This window comes from Salmo salar, chromosome 14, assembly GCF_965601325.2.
Source record: "Salmo salar chromosome 14, fSalSal1, whole genome shotgun sequence".
Classification (NCBI taxonomy): domain Eukaryota; kingdom Metazoa; phylum Chordata; class Actinopteri; order Salmoniformes; family Salmonidae; genus Salmo; species Salmo salar.
In genome coordinates this window covers 29,709,591-29,734,523 of record NC_138304.1, presented here as the reverse complement: position 1 = coordinate 29,734,523, position 24,933 = coordinate 29,709,591, and the positions used below count along the sequence as shown (strand labels likewise).

The following is a 24,933-nucleotide window of genomic DNA, read 5'->3' as shown; positions in this document are numbered from 1 at the left end:
TAATAAGACCCATAAACGGGTTTCATTTATCTTCTCAGCAATTTTATGACACTTGGTGGTGAGCAGCAGTGCTACAAAAGAAAAACACCCAGTGTTATGAAGAAAGAACCACAACACCTTTCTCTTTCAAATGTTGTTGACTCCCCATAGGGCCTTCCGTTAGGTCACAAGTACAGAACACTCAGTACAGAACACTCAAGAAACTCTTGACACATCTTCTGATTTATATTCTGACTAGGGAAAACAGTTGGCAATTCATTTGGCTTGTTCGATCATCCCTCTATCCATCCATCATACAGTAGCTTCTTGGGCCCTGGTCAAAAGTAGTGCACTAAATAGGGAATAGGGTTCCATTTGGGACTGACACAGTATGTCCACCATCAACAGGTTCAGTCCAGCCATGCAGAAACAAGACCCTTTGAGCTTCCATCCCTGTCCTTTAATCTAGTTCCAAGTTAATGAAGAGTATTGCGCACACGGCGCTCCATTACAAAAAGGGTTTGTGGGTAAAAAAAAGTGCCACTGGATAAAAACCGCCGACCACAGAAGTAGTGATTAGAATTGCTTTGATCAATAGGTGATGTTAACAGGTGAGGAGGGGAGAGGAGAGGAAGGGTTGGAAGGTTGGGGAGGCAGGTTGGGAGTGAAGGAGGTGCATTGGGAGGTTGGGTGAGGAGGGAGAGGCGGGTTTGGAGTGAGGAAGGAGACTGGGGGGGGACCTCATCAAACTACAAACAGCCTGCTTAATTAAGGCCATAGTACAGGACCACAGGCCAAACAGGAGCTGTAGCTCCACCACATCACACATACACTGTGGTCCTCTGGCCTAGCATCAAGCCACACAAGCTGCAGGACCAGGAAGAGACAGCTTGTGCTACGCCAGGGTAATGAGTGGCAAGGCCAGTGAGGGATGGATGGCTTAATAACAGGGTAAAGGGTTGTCAAAGCCAGAAAGTAATTGCATAGGTTAAGGGTAAATTATGACAGAATCTGGATAACTGATGCCAAACCAAGAATTGGAACACACTTGTGTAATGAACTGGATGTACAACTTGTTTTTGAATCTGAAAAGTAATCTGACACGAGTCATCTGTTTCCCCTCAGTTTCTTCTGCTGATAACAAACTGGCAAAGAAAAACAGTAACATCGCTAAACATTACATTGCAAATGGTTAGAATCAGAAAATCGATTATGGGCCAATAGTCTCAAATCAATTTTTCACTTGTCAAGCAATTTGAAGTAACTTCTTGGTTTAAAAAAAGCAAACATTTTAGTTCAGATCTTTTCAGTTGTAGCACTCAGGCCATCATGTACTTGTTTATTTGGCTTCTAAATAGACAGCCAATAGGCCGTTTGTTGCCACCCCATTGACATGTTCCGTGGATCCTTATGTGTGTACTAGGGAGCAAGGAGCTGTTGAAAAAATGCTAGAAACCTCAGTCTATTGTGAAAGTGACACCTAGCTCTCCACACCTTTTCACACTAGACTTATAATGTCACAATAGACTATTTATTGACATTCATCAGACGGGCTGGGCCTGTTTCCATTTTGACTCTCTGCACATAGACAGTGAAGGTCACAGGCCCAATATTTACAATGTGTTGTGTTCTCTCCAATGAGTAGTTAATGAAGAAATTGCTAACCAAACAGAGAAGGCTATTCAGGTCTTTGGTTGCAGCAGAAGAAAGTTGCAGCAGGGATAAAGAAATAAGAGGCAGATATGTACTCAGTGTATTGTGTCTTTCTGTCCTTCTGCTTCTCATTGTCTTAATACATCAGACCAGACAATCGAGGAATGTTGGCCGGTCCTTAACGAGGGTGTATTATTTTGATTGTGTAATGCTGGTGTAGTAGTGACTAGCTAGCTCATCTGAGGGAGATAGGCAGTAAGACGTGGTCATCTCAGGGTGGAAAGCTGTCACAGCCCCCTCAGTTCAGACCCTGAGTGGAGTTGTTTGTCTCCTCACATCAATGCATTCTTCTCATTCCTCCCCCTTGGCCTGGGATGAAAATCAGCTGGTTTCTGAAGACAGAGAGAGCGGAGAGAGAGACAGAGAGAGAGAGAGAGAGAGAGAGAGGGGATTGGTGAACTTTTACCTTGTTTCCCAGGCGGAAGGAGAGGGGGAGGAGAGGGTCTTTTTTGTTGTTGCTGGAGACATAAAATGTGTTGGTTTTGGCATGACGGACGTTTCTGTCAATATTGAACGACTGAAAAAGTATTGTTTTGGTCATGCTTCTGTCAAACTCCGTCTGAAAATTGTTTTGTGTGAAACACATTCGTACTCCCCCTGTTTGACAATGACCTCATGCTCCGAGAAAGAGAGACAACTTTGTCACGCATTCCAGAATCCCAGTCTGCGGTAAATCGACAACTTTTGTGGGTAGTCCTTCAGCTTTCCCTAATTCCCTTGCTTATTCCTTATATAGTGCTCTTCTTGTGACTAGGGGCCCATACTATATAGGGAATAGGGTGCCATTTCAGATGCAGGTTAGTGAATCTCAGCTCCTTTCCTCACCAAAGCAGTTCCAGAAGGAGAACCTGCTTCATGAAGATTATTGTTTTACCTGACAATAAGCAGTCATCTGAGATCCTGCAGCTCCCAGCATACTGGCCTCTCATTTACATGTCCCAAAAGACGAACCTGAAACCGCAGCCTCATGTACACCAATCACATCACGAAACCTGCTCTCTTCTTCTATCTTGATGCCAAAACTGACGAGAGCTAATCACAGGCTCACTCTACATTACAAGACATCTCTGTCATGAAAGGAGAGACTCTGTGATACAGCAACTGTCAGGCTGTGATGTTCTAGCTAATACTACTCCTCCACTGACTTAGATAAGTCTCTCTTGGATGATGATAATGTGGGCTACTACCAAACCTCATGAACTGAGGGGGTGTAATTAGCTCACTCTTGAAAATCTTGATTTCATTTACTAAAGCATATAATGTTAAGCAAGCACCACACTACCTTTTTGGTGTGTATTAAAAGCATATTAGTATTAAAAGCATAGAGCGTTGGACTAGTAACCGAAAGGTTGCAAGATCGAATCTCCGAACTGACAAGGTAAAAATCTGTCGTTCTGCCCCTGAACAAGGCAGTTTAACCCACCGTTCCTAGGCCGTCATTGAAAATAAGAATTTGTTCTTAACTGACTTGCCTAGTTAAATAAAGGTAAAAAATAAAATAATAATAAATATTATTATTAAAAGCATATTAGTATTAAAAGCATATTAGTATTAAAAGCATATTAGTAGCTCTTTGTATTAAATTGTGTGAGCTATCTTTGAAGTTAAACTGCCTGTGTAGTCTATTGGTTAGCCTTACTGGTTTTAGGTAGGCCTCCAAATATGAAACACTAGCAGATCATAGTCCACCCTAACTCCAGTCCCCTCCAGCTGAGCCTCCACCCTTTCTCCATGGTATTAGTTTGAAGGAGTGTTTGGCTTGTCTGGAGGCCTCCCTTAGTTACAGGAACACACAGCCTCTGTGATTTGGCCATGGATCATGGTTGGCTTTACCACAGCAGAGAAGCCATACAGCCTCAAACCAGACCGCGATGTTATCGTCATCTCCACACCCGCCCCCACAGAGAGTTTAGCCAGGGGAGACAAGGGGGAACTGATCCATGCTTTTCCTAGAGAACACTAACTTCTTCCAATAAGTTTGCGTAAAACTCAGTCAGGGGCCTAGAAACAGTAAAAACACAAGTATCCACTCCACAGAAAACACGTTAAGTGCTCATAAGCAGTGTACTAAGCACGTCATAATAACCATATGAGAGAAGCCCACAGAGATGGTGTGGTGTGTGGTCTGAAGGACAGACCGGTGGCGCAGCCGCTGTCACAGGAAATGAACCTCTCCCACAGGGGGTAATTGTCACAGGAGAAGAGAAGCAACAGGCCACCTGAGAATCTGCCAGTTCCCACAGTCTGTGAGGCCGTATCAGGCCTACAGTGGCACTGGGGCTTGGGCATGGCTGGGGGGCATCCCACGCTCGCTCAGTTGCCACAGCATTGTGTCAATAATTTTGGATCCCACCCCCTTGTTGCACTGATTTCAGGCTGATAGCGTGCTGGCAGTGAATGGGGAATGCAGCACAGGACTGGGAATGAGCAGCTGTAAAACCTGGTTTCTAATCATTGCTTGAACAATTTACCACAGGGTGGTAATCAAGCATTGCGGCATACGTTTTTCCGTGTAAGGGGACTTTACTTTGACGTGCTTCAGATACCACACACACCACTAAGTACCTCTTTTCAAGATTCCCTTCTCTTGGCCAAGTGAATGATTAAAGAAAACAAACCAGTTAGGTATAATCTTCTCATGCACCTAATCCAGGCAAAGAACCCACAGTTGACAAATTTTCGGTAGACCCCATGGTATCAGTGTTAAATTGTTAAAGCCAACAGACGTCATCACTAGGATATCTAGCAATCCTATCAGTCCACTCTGCTGTGCATCCAGGGAGAGAACAAAGTGGCAGACTTCCTATCCTCATGCCCAAATCACCCATACCTCCCCCTCCCTCCCCCTCCTTCGGGGTGAGGTACGTGGTGACTCAGTCACCCTGTTCTGTTCCATTCTCTCCTCTCCTCCTCACGCGTCATCGCTGGCCTTTTAAACAGCCAGGGCTCTGGAGATGGGGAGATGAGAGAGAGCAGCTTTATTAGATTGGGCAGCAGCAGCTCTGACCTGGCCAGCTAGCCTGCTGTTATTTATAGCAGGGAGAGAGACCAGCAGTGGGTTGTGTTCCTTTCAGCCAATTCCTGCTCCCGATCCTCTTCTTACCCTGCGTGTACAGACAGACAGCAGAGGCTCACAGCTGATGCTCTCCTTTTGTTACCTCACTAACGGGAGCTTTACATGTGATGGGAACACTTTGTTTGTTTGTGTTGCATTGCTATTATTGAATGCTTGTCTGGAAAGTGAGGTTAATGTAGAGTTGGATGGTCATCATGTTACTGAGAGGAGAGCTAGAGAGAAGATATCTTTGTAAGGTCAGACGGACTATTAGAGGAGGTATTGTCTGACTTGCCAAGCATGTCTGTAGCTTTTGGCCTTTCCTTTGATGTATTTTCTCTGTCACGTTTATTCAGACTGTGCCCCACTGTGCCTGTAAATAATATGCTCTCTGAGCTCTGAGCGTAGATTAAGGTGTGCTGCAGAGAGCCTATAAACTAATCCACCCAGGCTGGACAGGAGGAGGTAGAAAGCTAACCAATCAGAGAGGAGACCCTGTCTGTCTGCATCCAGCCAGGTCAAACTGCTCTTGGTTTGCTTCAGGATCAAAGATGTCTCGTACAATGAATTCTGTTACAATACAGGACCAACTATAATCAAATTACACTGGAGTTCAGTCAAGGGTAACAAAGGTTGTTTGTAGAATAGGAGAGTTGTTTTTACAGTTCAAAGAGCCAACAGTATATGATATGAAAGAGCCAAGGTGTCATACACCCACCTAAATAGGATCTGATTTCACTCTTGTTTTACAGTCACTGAGGAACATAAATCCACAGTTAAGGCCTACAGTTACTCCTCTCCCGACTCCCGTGAAACAGTAAGTCACATGCATAAAGTAGATAACAGATTTCTCCTGGTTTGCTGGTGGTGTTAAAAGATGAATAATTGAGATGATCAAAATGTGAACTGTCATGGCAGCCTCTGGTGATTTACTGGGCTATCACGTTACATGTTCCAGGAGAGGAGAAGAAGACCCGTGGGAGCTCACTGTTTTGTAAACACACCGATGATGCTGACACATATTTTAATATTTATCAGAAGCAACAGGGCCATTTGCAGGTTATTTTGGAGAGAGGATAGAGTTCACTTGTTCTATGGCATTTTTCCCCAGCAATAGCGCAGCCACTACCTAAAACACAGACATATGTCCAAACAATCCAGCATGATTGCTGACTTTACTTAATTTATACATACAGTCATGTCCTCTTTATCAAAGATGATCATGGTCAGACAAGCATTGAAACTTGCCATTAGGTGGAAGCAGGCATATTGTCATGATAATGCAATACATGTTTTTCAGTATGTCCTTGTCCTAAGTAGGCATCTCTACAGTAGCAGTGTACAGTTAAGTGACCTTTCATCCTATTCAATACTCATTCTCTATGATTTGGTAGCTAGTATGATAAGTTAAAAGTTATATTGCTTGTTGTTGTTTTAACCCCCCCACATAACAAACATTCCAGATTGATTATAGCTCCCCTTCTCTATTTTCTTTGTGACTGTACAGCCAGGCTTTCAGTTTGCTTCTGTGTGCATCCTAATATCGATGTTATCCAAGGACTCAGACAGTGTCCCGAGCTTTATCTCCTGAGCCTATGCTGCTGACGCCATGTTTTTTCCGGGTAATGAGTGTCTGAAAACTCCTCAGTCGTCTGTTTTCCAGCAGGCAGCAGGTCGATGGATGACACTCCAGAGACGCTAAACACACCGGGCGACCTGGTCGCCTCAGACTCGAGGTTGCCATCTTGTCACCTATTTTGTCTGGAGTGGACAGGATTGTGTGGATGATGTCTGGACGGCATGTGTTTAGGTTGCACATAGGGCTGTGGCGGTCACAACATTTCGTCAGCCGGTGATTGTCAAGCAAATAACTGTCGGTCTCACGGTCATTGACCGTTAATTAACATAAACACATTTAGCATCTCCTGGCTTCCCACACACTGATGCAGACCTTTCGAACATCTACATTTTAAAAAGTCTAACAAATACATGTAATTAGCCTACAACTTCACAATAAATCCATTATTTATTTTAAACTGCATGAAATGAAGAAAATGTAGTCCATATCAGAAGAACAGAATAGCATACTCTGAGTTGCCCTTATGTTAGGTCCTGATCTAGCTATGCCAAATGGCTGTGGGCTACACTAGTTCATTTAGCAGACAAGATTTGCTTAGAATCTGTGGCATTATTTTATAGTATGAAGAATACAATTGATCAAAGCTGAATAAAATAGAAAGGATATTTTCTCCAAACGATTTGAGGGAGTGCACACATACGGCTATTCTGTGTTGAGCGGTTAACAAAGAGGGACAATAGAGTGCTGAGTACCAGGCAGTTAGCTAGTTTGGTAGGCTACTAATGACCATCAGAGGCATCAAAGCTTGGAGAAGCCTAGTTACCGTGACTAAACGGTCACGTGGAATTTGACTGCCTTCATGTTTCATGACCGCCGGTGTGGCGGTAATATGGTCACCGTAACAACCCTAGTTGCACATTGTAAACAGAAATATGTATAGATACAGGCAGGATTTCCTGCTTGATCAATAAACAGATGTAGCAATATTACTCAATGAGAGATTATCCCCAATAGCTTGCTTATAGTTTCTGTTTCTGTGTACTTTTAACCTTTCCCTTATCTGCCTCCTAATTTCTCTCTGCCCACCCTCTTCCCCTCAAAGATTTCTTTCTCTATGAGTTTTATGTTTAATGAGCTTTTGTGGAAACAGCAAGATCCTCATTAGACAACACACTTTAATGTCCTGTCTGCAGAGTATGTGCTATACCCTTGGTGTATGTTATGGTAGTGTAGTGCAGACACATCATTGGGACACGCTTGCTTTAGTGGATGTTGCTCTAAAGCCACAACGTTTAGAGCCACTTTAATGAATGTCTGAACTTTAACCCACATTTATCCTCCTCCTCCTCCTCTCATCCCTCCTTCTCCATAATAAGGAGAAGAGAACTCCCAGGCTGGCCGCAATTAGCCAGTGAAATGTCTTAAAACAACAAAGATAACTGGCTTAATAATTTATCTGGTTTGGCAAAGGCCCTGCTGCATGGTGGTGTTTAAATTGTCTGTCTGTCTGTCTGTCTGTCTGTCTGTCTGTCTGTCTGTCTGTCTGTCTGTCTGTCTGTCTGTCTGTCTGTCTGTCTGTCTGTCTGTCTGTCTGTCTGTCTGTCTGTCTGTCTGTCTGTCTGTCTGTCTGTCTGTCTGTCTGTCTGTCTGTCTGTCTGTCTGTCTGTCTGAGAGGCTAGAGGCCAGCCAAGCGTACAAGGCTACTCCTCTTTCACACACAAGGCAAGTGTGGGCTAGTTATCCATTCACAGTAACGAACAGGGGAAACCCAGGATACCCAGGACTGGAGAGGAATTTGGGAATTTCCTGTTCCACTCTTAGGGATGGTATAGTTAAACTCCCTCTACACTGAGGGACACTCTATAAGAGACAATGCTGAAGATCTGCATTGTGAGAAAAGTAAACCAGAGGTCAACAGAAGACAGTCCTGCTAGTGAGAAAAGTAAACCAGAGGTCAAGAGAAGACAGTCCTGCTAGTGAGAAAAGTAAACCAGAGGTCAAGAGAAGACAGTCCTGCTAGTGAGAAAAGTAAACCAGAGGTCAAGAGAAGACAGTCCTGCTGGTGAGAAAAGTAAACCAGAGGTCAGGAGAAGACAGTGCTGCTGGTGAGAAAAGTAAATCAGAGGTCAGGGAAGACAGCCCTGCTAGTGAGAAAAGTAAACCAGAGGTCAAGAGAAGACAGTCCTGCTGGTGAGAAAAGTAAACCAGAGGTCAGGAGAAGACAGTCCTGCTAGTGAGAAAAGTAAACCAGAGGTCAGGAGAAGACAGTCCTGCTGGTGAGAAAAGTAAACCAGAGGTCAGGAGAAGACAGTCCTGCTAGTGAGAAAAGTAAACCAGAGGTCAAGAGAAGACAGTCCTGCTGGTGAGAAAAGTAAACCAGAGGTCAGGGAAGACAGTCCTGCTGGTGAGAAAAGTAAACCAGAGGTCAAGAGAAGACAGTCCTGCTGGTGAGAAAAGTAAACCAGAGGTCAAGAGAAGACAGTGCTGCTGGTGAGAAAAGTAAACCAGAGGTCAGGGAAGACAGCCCTGCTAGTGATAAAAGTAAACCAGAGGTCAGGGAAGACAGTCCTGCTGGTGAGAAAAGTAAACCAGAGGTCAAGAGAAGACAGTCCTGCTAGTGATAAAAGTAAACCAGAGGTCAGGGAAGACAGTCCTGCTGGTGAGAAAAGTAAACCAGAGGTCAAGAGAAGACAGTCCTGCTGGTGAGAAAAGTAAACCAGAGGTCAGGGAAGACAGCCCTGCTAGTGATAAAAGTAAACCAGAGGTCAGGGAAGACAGTCCTGCTGGTGAGAAAAGTAAACCAGAGGTCAAGAGAAGACAGTCCTGCTGGTGAGAAAAGTAAACCAGAGGTCAAGAGAAGACAGTGCTGCTGGTGAGAAAAGTAAACCAGAGGTCAGGGAAGACAGCCCTGCTAGTGATAAAAGTAAACCAGAGGTCAGGGAAGACAGTCCTGCTGGTGAGAAAAGTAAACCAGAGGTCAAGAGAAGACAGTCCTGCTAGTGATAAAAGTAAACCAGAGGTCAGGGAAGACAGTCCTGCTGGTGAGAAAAGTAAACCAGAGGTCAAGAGAAGACAGTCCTGCTGGTGAGAAAAGTAAACCAGAGGTCAAGAGAAGACAGTCCTGCTGGTGAGAAAAGTAAACCAGAGGTCAGGGAAGACAGCCCTGCTAGTGAGAAAAGTAAACCAGAGGTCAGGGAAGACAGTCCTGCTGGTGAGAAAAGTAAACCAGAGGTCAGGGAAGACAGTCCTGCTGGTGAGAAAAGTAAACCAGAGGTCAGGGAAGATAGCCCTGCTAGTGAGAAAAGTAAACCAGAGGTCAGGGAAGACAGTCCTGCTGGTGAGAAAAGTAAACCAGAGGTCAAGAGAAGACAGGCAATGTGAATGTTGTCATAAATATAAAGCAAAACAGATTTACTGGGCCTGATATAAGGTTGGGCTAGATTTTTGTTAGATTCTTGGCACCCGTGTGACTCCTACTGACCTTTTAAAAAGTGTCGATCAACAAAGCGCTCTTGGTGAACTTCAGCGCTGAAAGACTGTAACCTTGGACTGATTCCCTAGCCAATCACCTACTGAAGTTAGAAGATGCTCTTGGTGAAGGGTAAACTACTTGTCTTGTTTTTGTTATTGTGGATAGCGTAATGATATTTCACTATCTCAGCGTAAGCTAAAGGCCACTTCCCTGTCTCCTCGGACCTTGCATTTGGCAAAGGGGAGGGAGGAAGGGTGAGAGGGAGAGAGGGAGGGAGCGAGAGAGAGAGAAGGAGAGAGGGAGGGGGGGACAGGGAGAGAGAGAGACTAACCTCTAGTTGTTTTTTTTTCAACAGTAGTCACATGTTATCCTAACTGGTGTCTGGGAGCTGAACTAGAGAACTAGAGCATGATACAGTACCAGACCATGGTCTTATGATATCCACCTGACTGACCCTCTGTTTCCTCTCAACCCCTGGTGCTCCCTGTCCGAAGTTATTACACACTTCACCCTTCTGGGCTTTTCCAAATGGAATGTCGACCCAGTTGTCGCATACAAAACATTCATTGAATAGGACCGGAATATATAATAACTCTCTTTGAATTATTATTTTTTTAATATAAGTACAAACAACAAAGCAAAAATGAAACAGAAATAAACTGAAACAACACAACACAAAAACAACACAACTACCACAATTGATACACGCCACAACCAGCCCACACCTGTCCACGAACACACAAAAATACACAGTAGCTTCCCCTTTCAATACACATACATACATCAAATCCCCCTCACATGGAAATGTCACAATCCTCAAGATGGTCAATATAAAACTACCAGACCTTATCAAACATGTCCCTTCTCTGCCCAGCTTTAAAAAACTCAATCTAATGGAATATAACTACATAGTTCAGCCCTCCAGTTCGTCATTGAAGGTGAGCATGATGCTTTTCAATCGATAGTTATCTTTGTTTTTGCAGCAATTACACCTAGGTTGCAAAACTTTCTTTGGTCACCAATATTTACTTTTCCCAACATACATAGTTGTGGAGATGGATGGATATAAATTCCTATACACAAGGATATGATAGCACAGACATTATCCCAAAAAGGTGTCAGTTTGTCAAAGGACCACATCATACGTAATACGGTTCCTTTATGTGGTTTTTTGCATCTCCAACAGCGATATCACATTTCTGGGTGCCTTACATGCATTCTTTCAGGAGTGTAGTAAATCCTATGGATTATCTTGATAAGGTTGTAGGAGAAAATATGAACATTTTCACATACAGTACCATTTAAAAGTTTGGACACACCTACTCATTCCAGGGTTTTTCTTTATTTGGACTATTTTCTACATTGTAGAATAATAGTGAAGACATCAAAACTATGAAATAACACATATGGAATCATGTAGTAACCAAAAAAGTGTTAAACAAGTGAAAATATATTTTATATTTGAGATTCTTCAAAGTAGCCACCTTTTGCCTTGATGACAGCTTTGCATACTCTTGGCATTCTCTCAACTAGCTTCATCAGGTAGTCACCTGGAATGCATTTCAATTAACATGTGTGCCTTGTTAAAAGTTCATTTGTAGAATTTCTTTCCTTAATGTGTTTGAGCCAATCAGTTGTGTTGTGACAAGGTAGGGGTGGTATACAGAAGATAGTCCTATTTTGTAAAAGACTAAGTCCATATTATGGCAAGAACAGCTCAAATAAGCAAAGAGAGTAGGTGTGTCCAAACTTTTGACTGGTACTGTATATGTGACCAATACATTTCTTCCTTGAGATCTGTTTCCCATTTTTTCTTTATAGGTTCTGTGTCACACCCTGATCTGTTTCACCTGTCTTTGTGCTTGTCTCCACCCCCTCCAGGTGTCGCCCATCTTCCTCATTATCCACTGTGTATTTATACATGTGTTCTCTGTTTGTCTGTTGCCAGTTCGTCTTGTCTTGTCAGGTCTTACCAGCGTGTTTTCCCAACTCCCTGATTTCTCATGTTCTGCTTCCTAGTTTACCTGGTTCTGACCATTCTACCTGACCTGCCCTGACAAGTTTACGAACCTGTCCTGACCCCGAGCGTGCCTGCTGTTCTGTACCTTATGGACTCTGCCCTGGATTACAGACCTCTGCCTGCCTTTGACCTGTATTTTGCCTGCCCCCTGTTTGGGTCAATAAACATCTGTGACTCTAGCTGTCTGCATCTGGGTCATTTCCTGAGTTCTGATATTCTGAGCTATCAGGTAGAGATTCAACTTGATATAACCTGGACATCAACTTATTTGGTGTTGCAGCTTCTTTCAGCATTTTTTTCAATGCTAAATGCTTCGGGTTAATCCACATTTTGTTGAAGCGATTTAATACGATTTCATAGTTGTAAGAACTTAAAAGAAATTGGTCTTGGATAACCCACATTTTTCTTGTGATTGATTGAATGACAGTAGAGAGCATCATAGCACATATGCTCAAAATTCATGATGCCACTTTGGAACCTGGACTTAAAAGTATTGCCATTTTACTGTTGTTTTATTTCTTTACTTACTTATTGTTCACCTAATACCTTTTTTGCACTATTGGTTAGAGCCTGTAAGTAAGCATTTCACTGTAAGGTCTACACCTGTTGTATTCGGCGCATGTGACAAATAAACTTTGATTTGATTTGATTTGGAGGTCATGTGGGGTTGTTCCAAAAAGGGGTTTCTTCCATTTCATGAATTTATGTACATTTTCCCAAATACGAATTGAATTGAATTAAATCATTGGATTGTCTTTTTTTCTTTAAAGCCTTGGACCCAAAGTAGTGAATATATTTTAAATCATAGGTTATTACAGTTATTGTTTCAATACTCTTCCAACCACAAGGCCAGTCTGCTGTCCATTGTTTAAGTGAATGCAGTTGTGCGGCCCAGCTTTATAAGGTACGTGTAAAACATAAAATTTGACTCTTGAGATCTTTTCATTCCAAATAAAGTTGGAGAGTTAGGCAATTTATTTTCCCACGACTGCATGGCCGCGCACGACTCCAATACCATCATTAAGTTTGGCGACTACATGAAGGTGGTAGGCCTGATCACCGACAACGATGAGACAGCCTATAGGGAGGAGGTCAGAGACCTGGTAGTGTGGTGCCAGGAGAACAACCTCTTCCTCAAGACAAACTAGCCCCCATTCAAATCGACGGGGCTGAAGTGGAGCGGGTTGAGAGCTTCAAGGTCCTCTGTGTCCACATCACTAAGGACCTATCATGGTCCAAACACACCAACACAGTCGTGAAGAGGGCACGACAACGCCTCTTCTGCTTCAGGAGGCTGGAAAGATCTGCCATGGGCCCTCAGATCCTCAAAAAGTTCTACAGCTGCACCATTGAGAGCATCTTGACTGGCTACATAATGGCTTGGTATGTCAAGTGCCTGGCATCCGACCTCAAGACACTACAGAGGGTAGTGTGTACGGCCCAGTACATCACTGGGGCTAAGCTTCCTGCCATCCAGGACCTCTACACCAGGCAGTGTCAGAGGAAGGCCCATAGACTGTTCTCTCTGCTAGCGCACGGCAAGCGGTACTGGAGCGCCAAGTCAGTGACGAAAAGGCACCTGAACACCTTCTACCCCCAAGCCATAAAACTGCTGAACAGTTAATCAAATGCCTAGCTGGAAAATGTACATTCGCCCCCTTAATTATTTATTTATTTATCTTAATTGTTTTGCACCGACTCCGTTGCACTAACTGGCTCTACGCACACACTCACACATACTACACTGACACTCCAACACACAAACACACACAAAATACACACTCACACATACTACACTGACACTCCAACACACAAACACACACAAAATACACACTCACACATACTACACTGACACTCCAACACACAAACACACACAAAATACACACTCACACATACTACACTGACACTCCAACACACAAACACACACAAAATACACACTCACACATACTACACTGACACTCCAACACACAAACACACACAAAATACACACTCACGCATACTACACTGACACTCCAACACACAAACACACACAAAATACACACTCACGCATACTACACTGACACTCCAACACACAAACACACACAAAATACACACTCACGCATACTACACTGACACTCCAACACACAAACACACACAAAATACACACTCACGCATACTACACTGACACTCCAACACACAAACACACACAAAATACACACTCACGCATACTACACTGACACTCCAACACACAAACACACACAAAATACACACTCACGCATACTACACTGACACTCCAACACACAAACACACACAAAATACACACTCACGCATACTACACTGACACTCCAACACACAAACATACACAAAATACACACTCACGCATACTACACTGACACTCCAACACACAAACACACACAAAATACACACTCACGCATACTACACTGACACTCCAACACACAAACACACACAAAATACACACTCACGCATACTACACTGACACTCCAACACACAAACACACACAAAATACACACTCACGCATACTACACTGACACTCCAACACACAAACACACACAAAATACACACTCACGCATACTACACTGACACTCTAACACACAAACACACACAAAATACACACTCACACATACTACACTGACACTCCAACACACAAACACACACAAAATACACACTCACGCATACTACACTGACACTCCAACACACAAACACACACAAAATACACACTCACGCATACTACACTGACACTCCAACACACAAACACACACAAAATACACACTCACGCATACTACACTGACACTCCAACACACAAACACACACAAAATACACACTCACGCATACTACACTGACACTCCAACACACAAACACACACAAAATACACACTCACGCATACTACACTGACACTCTAACACACAAACACACACAAAATACACACTCACACATACTACACTGACACTCCAACACACAAACACACACTGAATACGCTCACACACACAAAATACACACATGCATATTGACACCACACATACACTTTCACACTTCACATACGCTGCTGCTACTCTGTTCATTTTACAGTGCATTCGGAAAGTATTCAGACACAGAGACTTATTCCACATTTTGTTACGTTACAGCCTTATTCTAAAATTGATTAAATCGTTTTTCCCCTCATCAATCTATACCCCATAATGACAAAGCAAAAAACATTTTTTTTAATGTATATAAAACAATTAACTGATATTACATTTACATAAGTATTCAGATCCTTTACTCTGTACTTTGTTGAAGCACCTTTGGCAGTGATTACAGCCTCGAGTCTTCTTGGGTATGATGCTAAAAGCTTGGCTCACATGTATTTGGGGAGTTTCTCCCATTCTTCTCTGCAGATCCTCTCAAGCTCTGTCAGGTTGGATGGGGAGTGTCGCTGCACAGCTATTTTCAGGTCTCTCCAGAGATGTTCGATCGAGTTCAAGTCTGGGCTCTGGCTGTGCCACTCAAGGACATCAGAGACTTGTCCCGAAGCCGCTCCTGCGTTGTCTTGGCTGTGTGCTTAGGGTCATTGCCCTGTTGGAAGGTAAACCTTCACCCCAGTCTGAGGTCCTGAGCGTCTCTCAGTCCCTGCCGCTAAAAACATCGACACAGCATGATACTGCCACCACCATGCTTCACTGTAGGGGTGGTGCCAGGTTTCCTCCAGACGTGACGCTTGGCATTCAGGCCAAAGAGTTCAATCTTGGTTGCATCAGACCAGAGAATCTTGTTTCTCATGGTCTGAGAGTCTTTAGGTGACTTTTGGCAAATTCCAAGCGGGCTGTCATGTGCCTTTTACTGAGGAGTGGCTTCCGTCTGGCCACTCTAGCATAAAGGCTTGATTGGTGGAGTGCTGCAGAGATGGTTGTCCTCCTGGAAGATTCTCCCATCTCCACAGAGTAACTCTGGAGCTCTGTCAGAGTGACCATCGGGTTCTTGGTCATCTCCCTGACCAAGTCCCTTCTCCTCCGATTGCTCAGTTTGGCCAGGAGGCCAGCTCTAGGAAGAGTTTTGGTGGTTCCAAACATCTTCCATTTAAGAATGATGGAGGCCACTGTGTTCTTCGGGACTTTCAATACTGGTACCCTTCCCCAGATCTGTGCCTCGACACAATCCTGTCTCAGATCTCTATGGACAATTCCTTTGACCTCATGGCTTGGTTTTTGCTCTGACATGCACTGTCATCTGTGGGACTTTATATAGACAGGTGTGTGTCTTTCCAAATCATGTTCAATCAAATTAATTTACCACAGGTGGACTCCAATCAAGTTGTAGAAACCTCTCAAGGATGATCAATGGAAACAGGATGCACCTGAGATCAATTGCGAGTCTCATAAGAAAGGGTCTGAATACTTATGTAAATAAGGTATTACTGTTTTGTATTTTTAACACATTTGCAAACATTTCTAAAAACCTGTTTTCACTTTGTCATTATGGGGTATTGTGTATAGATTGATGAGTATTTTTATTTATTTAACCCGATTTTAGAATAAGGCTGTAACGTAACAAAATGTGGAAAAAGGGAAGAGGCCTGAGTACTTTCTGAATGCACTGATTTGCAGAAATCCATTCAGGTGTATTTTGTGGCTTATGGCGAATGCGTTGTAATGTTCTAAGTTGTGCTGTTGCTCCACACAGTCCAGTTCAAAGTGAATGATGGCAGGCCCGTGTGGCAAATGGCTTCTTTGCATAAAGGATTTCTGTAGCTTTGATTGGCTATAGCGCACCGGTCTGCGTAGACGCCGGGCCTGGACGAGAGATGTATTTATTAGGTTTTATTTACTGCAGTGTCAATGAATTGTTCAAATGCACGGCCGCTTTCCCACTCTATATTGCTGTAGAATTTCAACAAATGCCTTAGGATACGTCATTCCCAAACATTCTAAGAATTTATGAAAATGTGAAAATTACCATATCTAAGTGCTGGCTTGTCAGAACATTTTTCAAAAAGTATCATTTTCTTCCTGGGAGTGTATAAGAACAGATTTGAATAAGATTTAATGTTTGCGAAAAGGCTGTTAGTTCCACTTTAATTATTTTGACTGGCTGCACAATTCCATTGACATTGCATTTTGGGTTGCTCAAACATGATGCACATTGTCTCTTTGCCTATTCTCTGGCATTGAATCATGTACCTACTGTAGCTGTATCATACTATGGTCAGTAAGGTGTCATGCACCAGCTGGTAGAAGCATCCAGTAGCAGGTCTGTGTAGTTGTCTCAGCAAACTGTTTTTCCTTTGGTGGGTGGGTGGGAAAAGAGAGTATCAGCCAACCTGTGTTTTTGCCAGAGGAGCCTTACTGTGAACACATTCCTCACAGTTGGAGGTCTGACTGAGGTACCCGCACACCAATTAATACCTGAAAACTGCCTTATAGTATGAAGGGAGAGGGATGGAAGGGTGTGTGTTGATGGGTGGGTATTATCAGGGAGGGGGAGAGGGGGAAATTTCAGTGTGTTGAATGACCTACAGTACATGCCTTTTCAATTGGTAATTTTTGCATTTAATTCTATACTTTTCAATTAAACTCATTTCAGCAAAAAAAAATTAAAAAAAGAATTATAACAACGCTAACAATAGGATAAATGTCTGTTGGTTAAGTGAATGGTGTCTGACTAGGAATGGTTGTTTGTTTCGATACCCGATGGCCTAAAGTGAAGAAAATGCTGATCTGATCTTTCTCCTGACTGTGTCAATGGCCTCTGGCCCCAGGAACGCTACAGGAAAGGAGAGGGAGAGGAGGGAGTCAGGAAATACTTCTCTGTAGCCGTTTGAAACAGATTGCCTTTTTTAGTCATCCTGTGAGGCTTTGCGTTGCTTTACTGGGAATATTTGCTAACAGTGTGACTCTTCAAAGAAGATGCCCCAGTTTCTCTCTCAAGGGCAAATTTAAAAGAAACATATATTTGTGTTGCTTTACAAATAGTAGATAACATAATTCATGTAGGTAAATGTAGCCTTGATCTAATCAAGACAGGCTGAAGTAGACTTGGCCCCCAGGGGACTAATAAAGTAGAATTTAATTGAATTGAGTTCACCCATAATCAGGTTACCAGCCATAACAGTACTCCACTACTGAGGTGAGGGGTGTGTGTTTTGTACCTATAATCCATTGCATCTCAAATGAATTGTTTATTATCTTATATGATTGTCAGTGTTGAGACAGTCTCGGTTAGGGTTAGTCCTACTGCTGTAACGACAATGTATTACCAGTCTAGGGTTAGGGATTTACTGTAGGGCAGGGGTTTGAGCAACGGGGCCTCCTTCAGCACTGAGGAAAAGGCTACACAATCATGTGTCCTGATCCCTCAACCCTCACACCCCTCTTATAGCCAATGGTGCACTCCTTCCCACATTGACCAGTTTGATACAGAACAATCAACAGCAACCATTAATGGGGTTTTCAGGGGGGGATCTTTGTACTGTAGCTTCCTGTACAGCTGTTTCCACTGTCAAGGCCTGAAGGCTTATAAACGGACGTCTTGATTTCCTCATACAGCACATGGGTCATAAATACATTAAGCCAGGGTGAATATCATACCGTACATGAAAAGGACATACAATATGTGATCCTTTTATAAAAGGCTGTATTGACTGAGATTATGGAGAAGCAGTTGCACCCTTAACAGACTGTTGTAGGACCATGGAGCATCTACAGTGCGCTCCAGAAGTATTTAGACAGTGACACGTGTTGTTGTTTTGGCTCTGTACTCCAGCACTTTGGATTTTAAATTATACAATGACTATGAGGTGAAAGTGCAAACTGTCAGGTTTAATTTTAGGGTATTTTCATCCATATCGGGGGAACACTTTCTGTGCATAGTCCCCCCATTTTAGGGGACCAAAAGTATTGGGACAAATTCACTTATATGTGCATTAAAGTAGTCAAAAGTTTAATATTTGGTCCCATATTCCTAGCACACGGTGATTACATGTGTTTCAGATGTATTTTGTTCCCAATAGAAATGAATGGTAAGTAATGTATTGTGTCATTTTGGAGTTACTTTTATTGTAAATAAGAATAGAATATGTTTCTAAACACTTCAACATGAATGTGGATGCTACCATGATTATGGATAATCCTGAATGAATCATGAATAATGATGAGTGACAAAGTTACAGAGGCAAAACAAACTGCAAATGCATCCAACAAGTTTGTAGAGACACAAGCTTGATGTAGTCATTGCATGCTAGGAATATGGGACCAAATACTACACTTTTGACTACTCTACTTTAATACACTTACAAGTGAATTTGTACTAATACTTTCGGTCCCCTAAAATGGGGGAACTATGTACAAAAAGTGCAGTAATTTCAAAACAGAACATCCGATATGACTGAAAATACCCTCATATTAAAGCTGACAGTTTGCATTTTAACCTCATAGTCATCGTATCATTTCAAATACAAAGTGCTGGAGTACAGAGCCAAAACAACAAAACATTTGTTACTGTCCCAATACGTTTGGCGCTCACTGTATATGGAGAATCACAGCTGCTATATGGTGTTTGCCATTAATATATTAATGACCCCAACTGGTGGCTTGCGGGCCGAATTTGGCCCGCGGGTGGTTTTATTTGGCCCCCGAGGTTTTCTGAGCATAAAAATTAAAACCGTTTAAAACATTTTTTTTATTCATTGTTGGACATAAGACTGTAAAAACACCAGGAAATCAGCTCCAATTTATATTCATTTAAGAAATATCTCCCCAAGTATTCCAACACATAATAGAGAGACACGTGATCGTACACAAATGTAAGCAAGATTTGAAATGATTGTGTTTGAGCCAAACATTATATCTGTTTGGGCTTCTTGTGGTCTCTTTGCAGTCTACAAATCATTTGTAATTATGTTCTGGCCCCCCGACCTTCCGCTCAAGAAAAAAATCGGCCTGCGGCTGAATCTAGTTGATGATCCCTGACATACAGTATACTGTAGCTCCCATCAATACATCAATAGGAAGTAGTGTATCACATGACATGGGTTTGAGAGTGTATGTTTTCATGTGGAGTGTTTGTCTTGGGTTGTTTCCATGAGTATCCCAGGGTGTGTGTGCGTTCGTTCATGCGTGTGTGGTGTTTATGAAGGGGTAGGCACAAGGGGTGTGAGGGGCGCTGGTTTGAAATGGATCCGGCTTCCTGCATGCATGTAATAACACAGCAGTTGGATGGTGGCCAAGGGCATTTAGATCTGCAGGCACTTCCAAAGGAGACCCCCCAGCAAGCTTTGAACACGGGAATACACACACTGCTTGTATTAAAGTTGCATTATAAAGGTTTTGTATAATGTCGCCAGTAGTTTTGAAAGTTGTGCTCACAAGCCAAAACGGGTCCCCGAATATTGTGCACAATTGTGTACAATAGCATTCATTTTGTATGATATGTTACGTCTTGCAAATTTTTTATAATGTTTCCTGCAATTCGTATGATATGTTACGAATTCAAATTCGTACAATATGTTACACATTTCTAAGTGCTTAAGATTCTGTTCAGTCTCTTTAACTCTGCCTCTCTCACTGTCTATCTTTCAGGAGGCCTTTGTTGAGCTCTATGACAGACAGAGGGACTCCGTGTTCTGTTCGTGGCCGTCCATCAAGACTGTCTTTGGCCTGGCTGCACTGGGGGCTGCAAGCCTTACCATCGGAGCTTACCTTACACAGAAGTGAAGGAGTCCCCCCCCCTCTCTCTTTCTTTTTCTTCTCCCTCCCGCTCTCACTCCTTTCTCTTTTCAAAGGCCCCCTCCAAGATCCCCAACCTGCCTGTCTTCAAAGCTTCTCTCCCCTTTCTCGAAAAAACCTCCCTCTTCCTCACTTAAAAAACAGACACAAATCAAACAACAGCAGGAAATGGAGTCACTGCCCACACAGAAGAGAATATGTCATGAAAGTCGTGCCATTTAACTGTAATCACAAAAAGTTTGGCTTGAAAAGAGACGAGATGAAGGGAGGGTTGGTGTCGTTTTTGTTCTGCCTGCTTGAGTACTAGTTGTAGCATGAAACCTTTGTGTGCTCGTGTAGACTTGTGTAGCATGTGTCGGTGAGGCAAAAGAAAGCATAGACACTCTTAGAAAAAGGGTTCCAAAATGGTTCCTCGGCTGTCCCCATAGGAGAACCCTTTTTGGTTTCAGGTAGAACCCTTTGGTGTTCCATGTAGAACCCTCTGTGGAAAGGATTCTACATGGAACCCAAAAGGGTTCTACCTGGAACCAAAAATTGTTTTTCTAAAGGTTCTGCTATGGGGACTCCCTTCAACCCGCCTTCAAAGGACTTCCTCCACACAACAGCTGCTCTGAATGTATAATGGAAGGAGCTCGCTACTAACCAGCACGGTGTGTCTGTCCACCCACCGCTTCTACACTGCAATATACCAGGATACCAGGAGCATCACTCAACTCTGAACACAGAACCGTTAGTTACAACCACAAGCTCTGACAACACGTCTTCTAGGCGCCACAGACGCAACTTGCTCTGCAGAGATCTTAAAGAGATCTGTTGGACAATGCAGTAGAATCACTTTTTTGCATTTGACCCATATGAAATGTAATAAGAGAAAGATCGAGGGAGGTATTAAAGAGAGGATAGAGGGAGGTATTAAAGAGAGCATAGAGGGAGGTATTAAAGAGAGAATAGAGGGAGGTATTAAAGAGAGGATAGAGGGAGGTATTGAAGAGAGAATAGAGGGAGGTATTAAAGAGAGGATAGAGGGAGGTATTGAAGAGAGGAGAGAGGGAGGTATTGAAGAGAGAATAGAGGGAGGTATTGAAAAGAGGAGAGAGGGAGGTATTGAAGAGAGAATAGAGGGAGGTATTGAAAAGAGGAGAGAGGGAGGTATTGAAGAGAGGATAGAGGGAGGTATTGAAGAGAGGAGAGAGGGAGGTATTGAAAAGAGGAGAGAGGGAGGTATTGAAGAGAGAATAGAGGGAGGTATTGAAAAGAGGAGAGAGGGAGGTATTGAAGGCGTGAACAGCAGGTTAGTTAGAGCTTTTGGCAGCCCAAACCCCTGTTTGATCAGATGTTACTGACAGAAAGTGAAAAATATTATTCCACCTAGCTGGGTTTCTGGCTTAGTCGAGATCAGAGGGGGATTGAGGGATAGAGGTAGATACAGAGAAAGAGAATGTGTGAGAGACAAAAAGAGTGAGCGAAAGTCATAGAATGGGCAGAAATGTGGATACAGACAAAAAGAGATAAAGGTGTTGGGGTCAAACATAAGATGTGGATTCATTCCAAAGGTTCAGTGACAGTGAGCCTCCCTCTCCAGATGCTAGAGGCTCTTCTACAGCCTGTTCTAAGATGTCTCACTTGGAGGAAGAACTGTGTCCTTGAATGGTCTGGCATGGTTCTGTTTGGCCTCACGTCACTTCCTCCTCGTCAGATGTCTCTGAAATGCATTTCTTGTACTCGCACTGCCTCTCTTTTTCTCTCTCTCTCTCTCTCTCTCTCTCTCTCTCTCTCTCTCTCTCTGTCTCCCTTTCTCTCTCTCTCTCTCGCTCTGTCTCCCTTTCTCAATCTCTCTCTCTCTTGGTGTCTGTCTCCCCCTCTGCCCATATGTCTGACCAGAACTCAAGGTCTCACCCACCCAAGCCAATCCACCGCTGAAAGGGGACTGAACCAAACTGCCAAATCTCCCAGAACATGTCCTCCAGCTGCTGCTGGGCTCTGATCTAGGGGACAAAGAGGCCCCACATACCCCCCCACAGCCTACGCTAATGGTTGATTCCACATTTAGGAGGACCTCCCAATGTGCACCTCTCTCAGTTTCTCAAACCGTAGCAGACTCCAACATGGGATACCCAGCAAGAAGAATCCCTATTGGACACAAAGACTGTCTACTGTTTTGAAGTGGTGTCCATTGTATTCCCAGTAACTGATATATTTGAGCCCCCTTGCTGCGAGTCTGTCGCTGCAATGGCACAGATCACATCATCTCTTTAGAGTAAACAATCATTTCCCAGAATACTTTAGGTGTTTGTCTAGTGTTGGAGATGACATAACCTTCTTGGAAAGGCTTACTATCCATAATATTTACTATTTTGCTCTCTCTTTCACACACGTTAATGTAGATAAGTATGTGTAGAGAGCATGTTGTTAACTCATCGCAATGATTTCTCTCACCAAAAATCTCTCTTTTTGTTTCGGTCTTCTTTTATCAACACAAAACTTATGTCGTCTGAAGTTTTCATAGAATGAGTATTCCCTATGTATACCCATATTTATGTTAGATGTTACACATACCAACTAATGATTTTTTATTTATTGAGAGGTACCAGAACACAGATATTTAAATCATAGATGAAATGAAAAGTTAAGCTCATGGAGACACTCAAATGTCTTGAGAAATCGTATCTTTCATTTTATTAATGGAACCACACTGTAACAATACACTATTTGGGGCTGGTATTGAATCAACAGTAGAGTAACATTTCTGTGTAAGACATGTTAATGTGTTAATATTGGCTTAACGCTGCTGTACTGTATAGTCCTGATTTAACTTAACTCACAGCTTCAAACTGCCACACAGATACAGTATTGTTATAGAAAGCTGTAAACCAAAGTGAACCTGTAAGTAACATTGTGTTCGTAAGATGTAGCATGAAGAGATAAACACATGCCAATTCACTTTCACTTCTTTTAAATATTGTCGGAGTGAGATTTTGCAGGAAGGGTTGTTGTAAAGACAATGTCTGGCAACCTATTCCCTTTATAGTGCACTACTTTTGAGCAGGGACCAAAGGGCTCCATAGTAAAGTAGTGCACTATGTCAGGAATAGGGTGCTATTTGGGAGACAGTAGATATTAGCCTGCTTGGTGTTGTTCAGAACATTTCAGTAGATACCGTAGCACCCGAATGCATCCAACTGGACCTGTTAACCGGTGCTTTATTGATATACATGTATGTGTGGTAATTGTTAACATAGTAATGAATTCCTTCTCAAGCTTATGTAGTGGCAGAAAAGTCTCCACATCTTGTGCTTTTGACCTGCTAGATTCTATCATCATAACCAAGGGCACCATTTTTTTTCTATTATAACAGAGGTGAATCTCCCTACTCATGATAAACCCTCAAGTGATATGTACATATGAAACAGAAATTAGTATGACATTTTTTTTTGCAGGAGTTTAATAATAAGGAGTATAATAGTAGTATAATAATAAGATAAGAAGTCACTAACTGACTTGTTGCTAAATAAAATGTGTAAAGGTTTGTATGTGAGGAGGAATCATTTGAAGTATAAAGTCATTCTCATGTTCCCTTCTGTGATTGTGATTAAATGAATGTAGCCTACATCACACCATGGTTATAGTGTTGTAAATACAGTTCTCAACCTGTGGCACTTAAGAGGTCAAATCAAATGTGCTACCATTGTTTATGCTATGTATGTATCACAATAAGCTAGATGGGATCATGCTGTTCCCAATAAACCACATCTTTCCTGCAGTATGAGTTTGCAGTCTGTGATGTCTGTTTTCGGCATGCGGTTTGGTATTGTTTTGGGTGGTGATCTACAGCACGTGAACCAATGTTCTGCTCAAAAGACAATCATTCATATTTAAGATTGGGTTGTGTTATATTGTGTTTATGGAAAAATAATGGACACCAATATTGATCTCAAATATGTCATCCACCCTGTCTGTGTACTACTACATCGAGAGAATGACAGAGAGGGGGATTGGGAGGGAAAGAGAGAGAGAGGGAGGGAAAGAGAGAGAGAGACCTTTATGAGAAGTGTGATCATAGTGCTTTTCCGCATCTGTGTGGCTGTGTGCTGCTGTCTAGTCAGTCCATACGGGTGGCTGGCTTGACATGGCTGTATGAGATACGCAGCCTCCTATTCTAATGAGCTCTGCAGAGGAACAGCAGCTGCACCCCACAAGACATCAAAGCCCCCCCCCTGAAACGCAGTTTCTCAGCCCTCGCCCTCTCCGACTGCAGATAAATGCAACGTGTAAAAACCAAATACCCCGAGGTCTGGTTTTTACACCCTCTTTCCTCCTCATTCATATCAGACTTGTCTTCAAAGGCCAGGGATGTGTGCTGCTTCACAGAATTAGTGAAAGGCATGATGCAGTAAAACTAATGCTAGAGAGCGAGAGAGA

The 24,933-nt window shown here is 42.8% G+C and overlaps 1 protein-coding gene across 3 annotated transcripts in view; it reads left to right on the top strand.

Moving 5' to 3' along the window:
- LOC106569189 (apoptosis regulator Bcl-2) overlaps positions 1 to 24,274 on the top strand; it is a 49,820-nt gene extending 25,546 nt beyond the window's left edge. The window contains exons 2-3 of one of the 3 annotated variants that reach the window (XM_014140280.3): positions 5,500 to 5,564; positions 20,368 to 24,274. In XM_014140280.3, the coding sequence (XP_013995755.1) occupies positions 5,500 to 5,564; positions 20,368 to 20,821 (519 nt within the window). In that variant the 3' untranslated portion in view covers positions 20,822 to 24,274. Of the gene's footprint in view, positions 1 to 5,499; positions 5,565 to 11,817; positions 11,999 to 20,367 lie in introns of those variants that run through there. The other 2 variants (XM_014140281.3, XM_014140283.3) reach the window with 2 other exon arrangements.
- Positions 24,275 to 24,933: the final 659 nt, after the last annotated feature.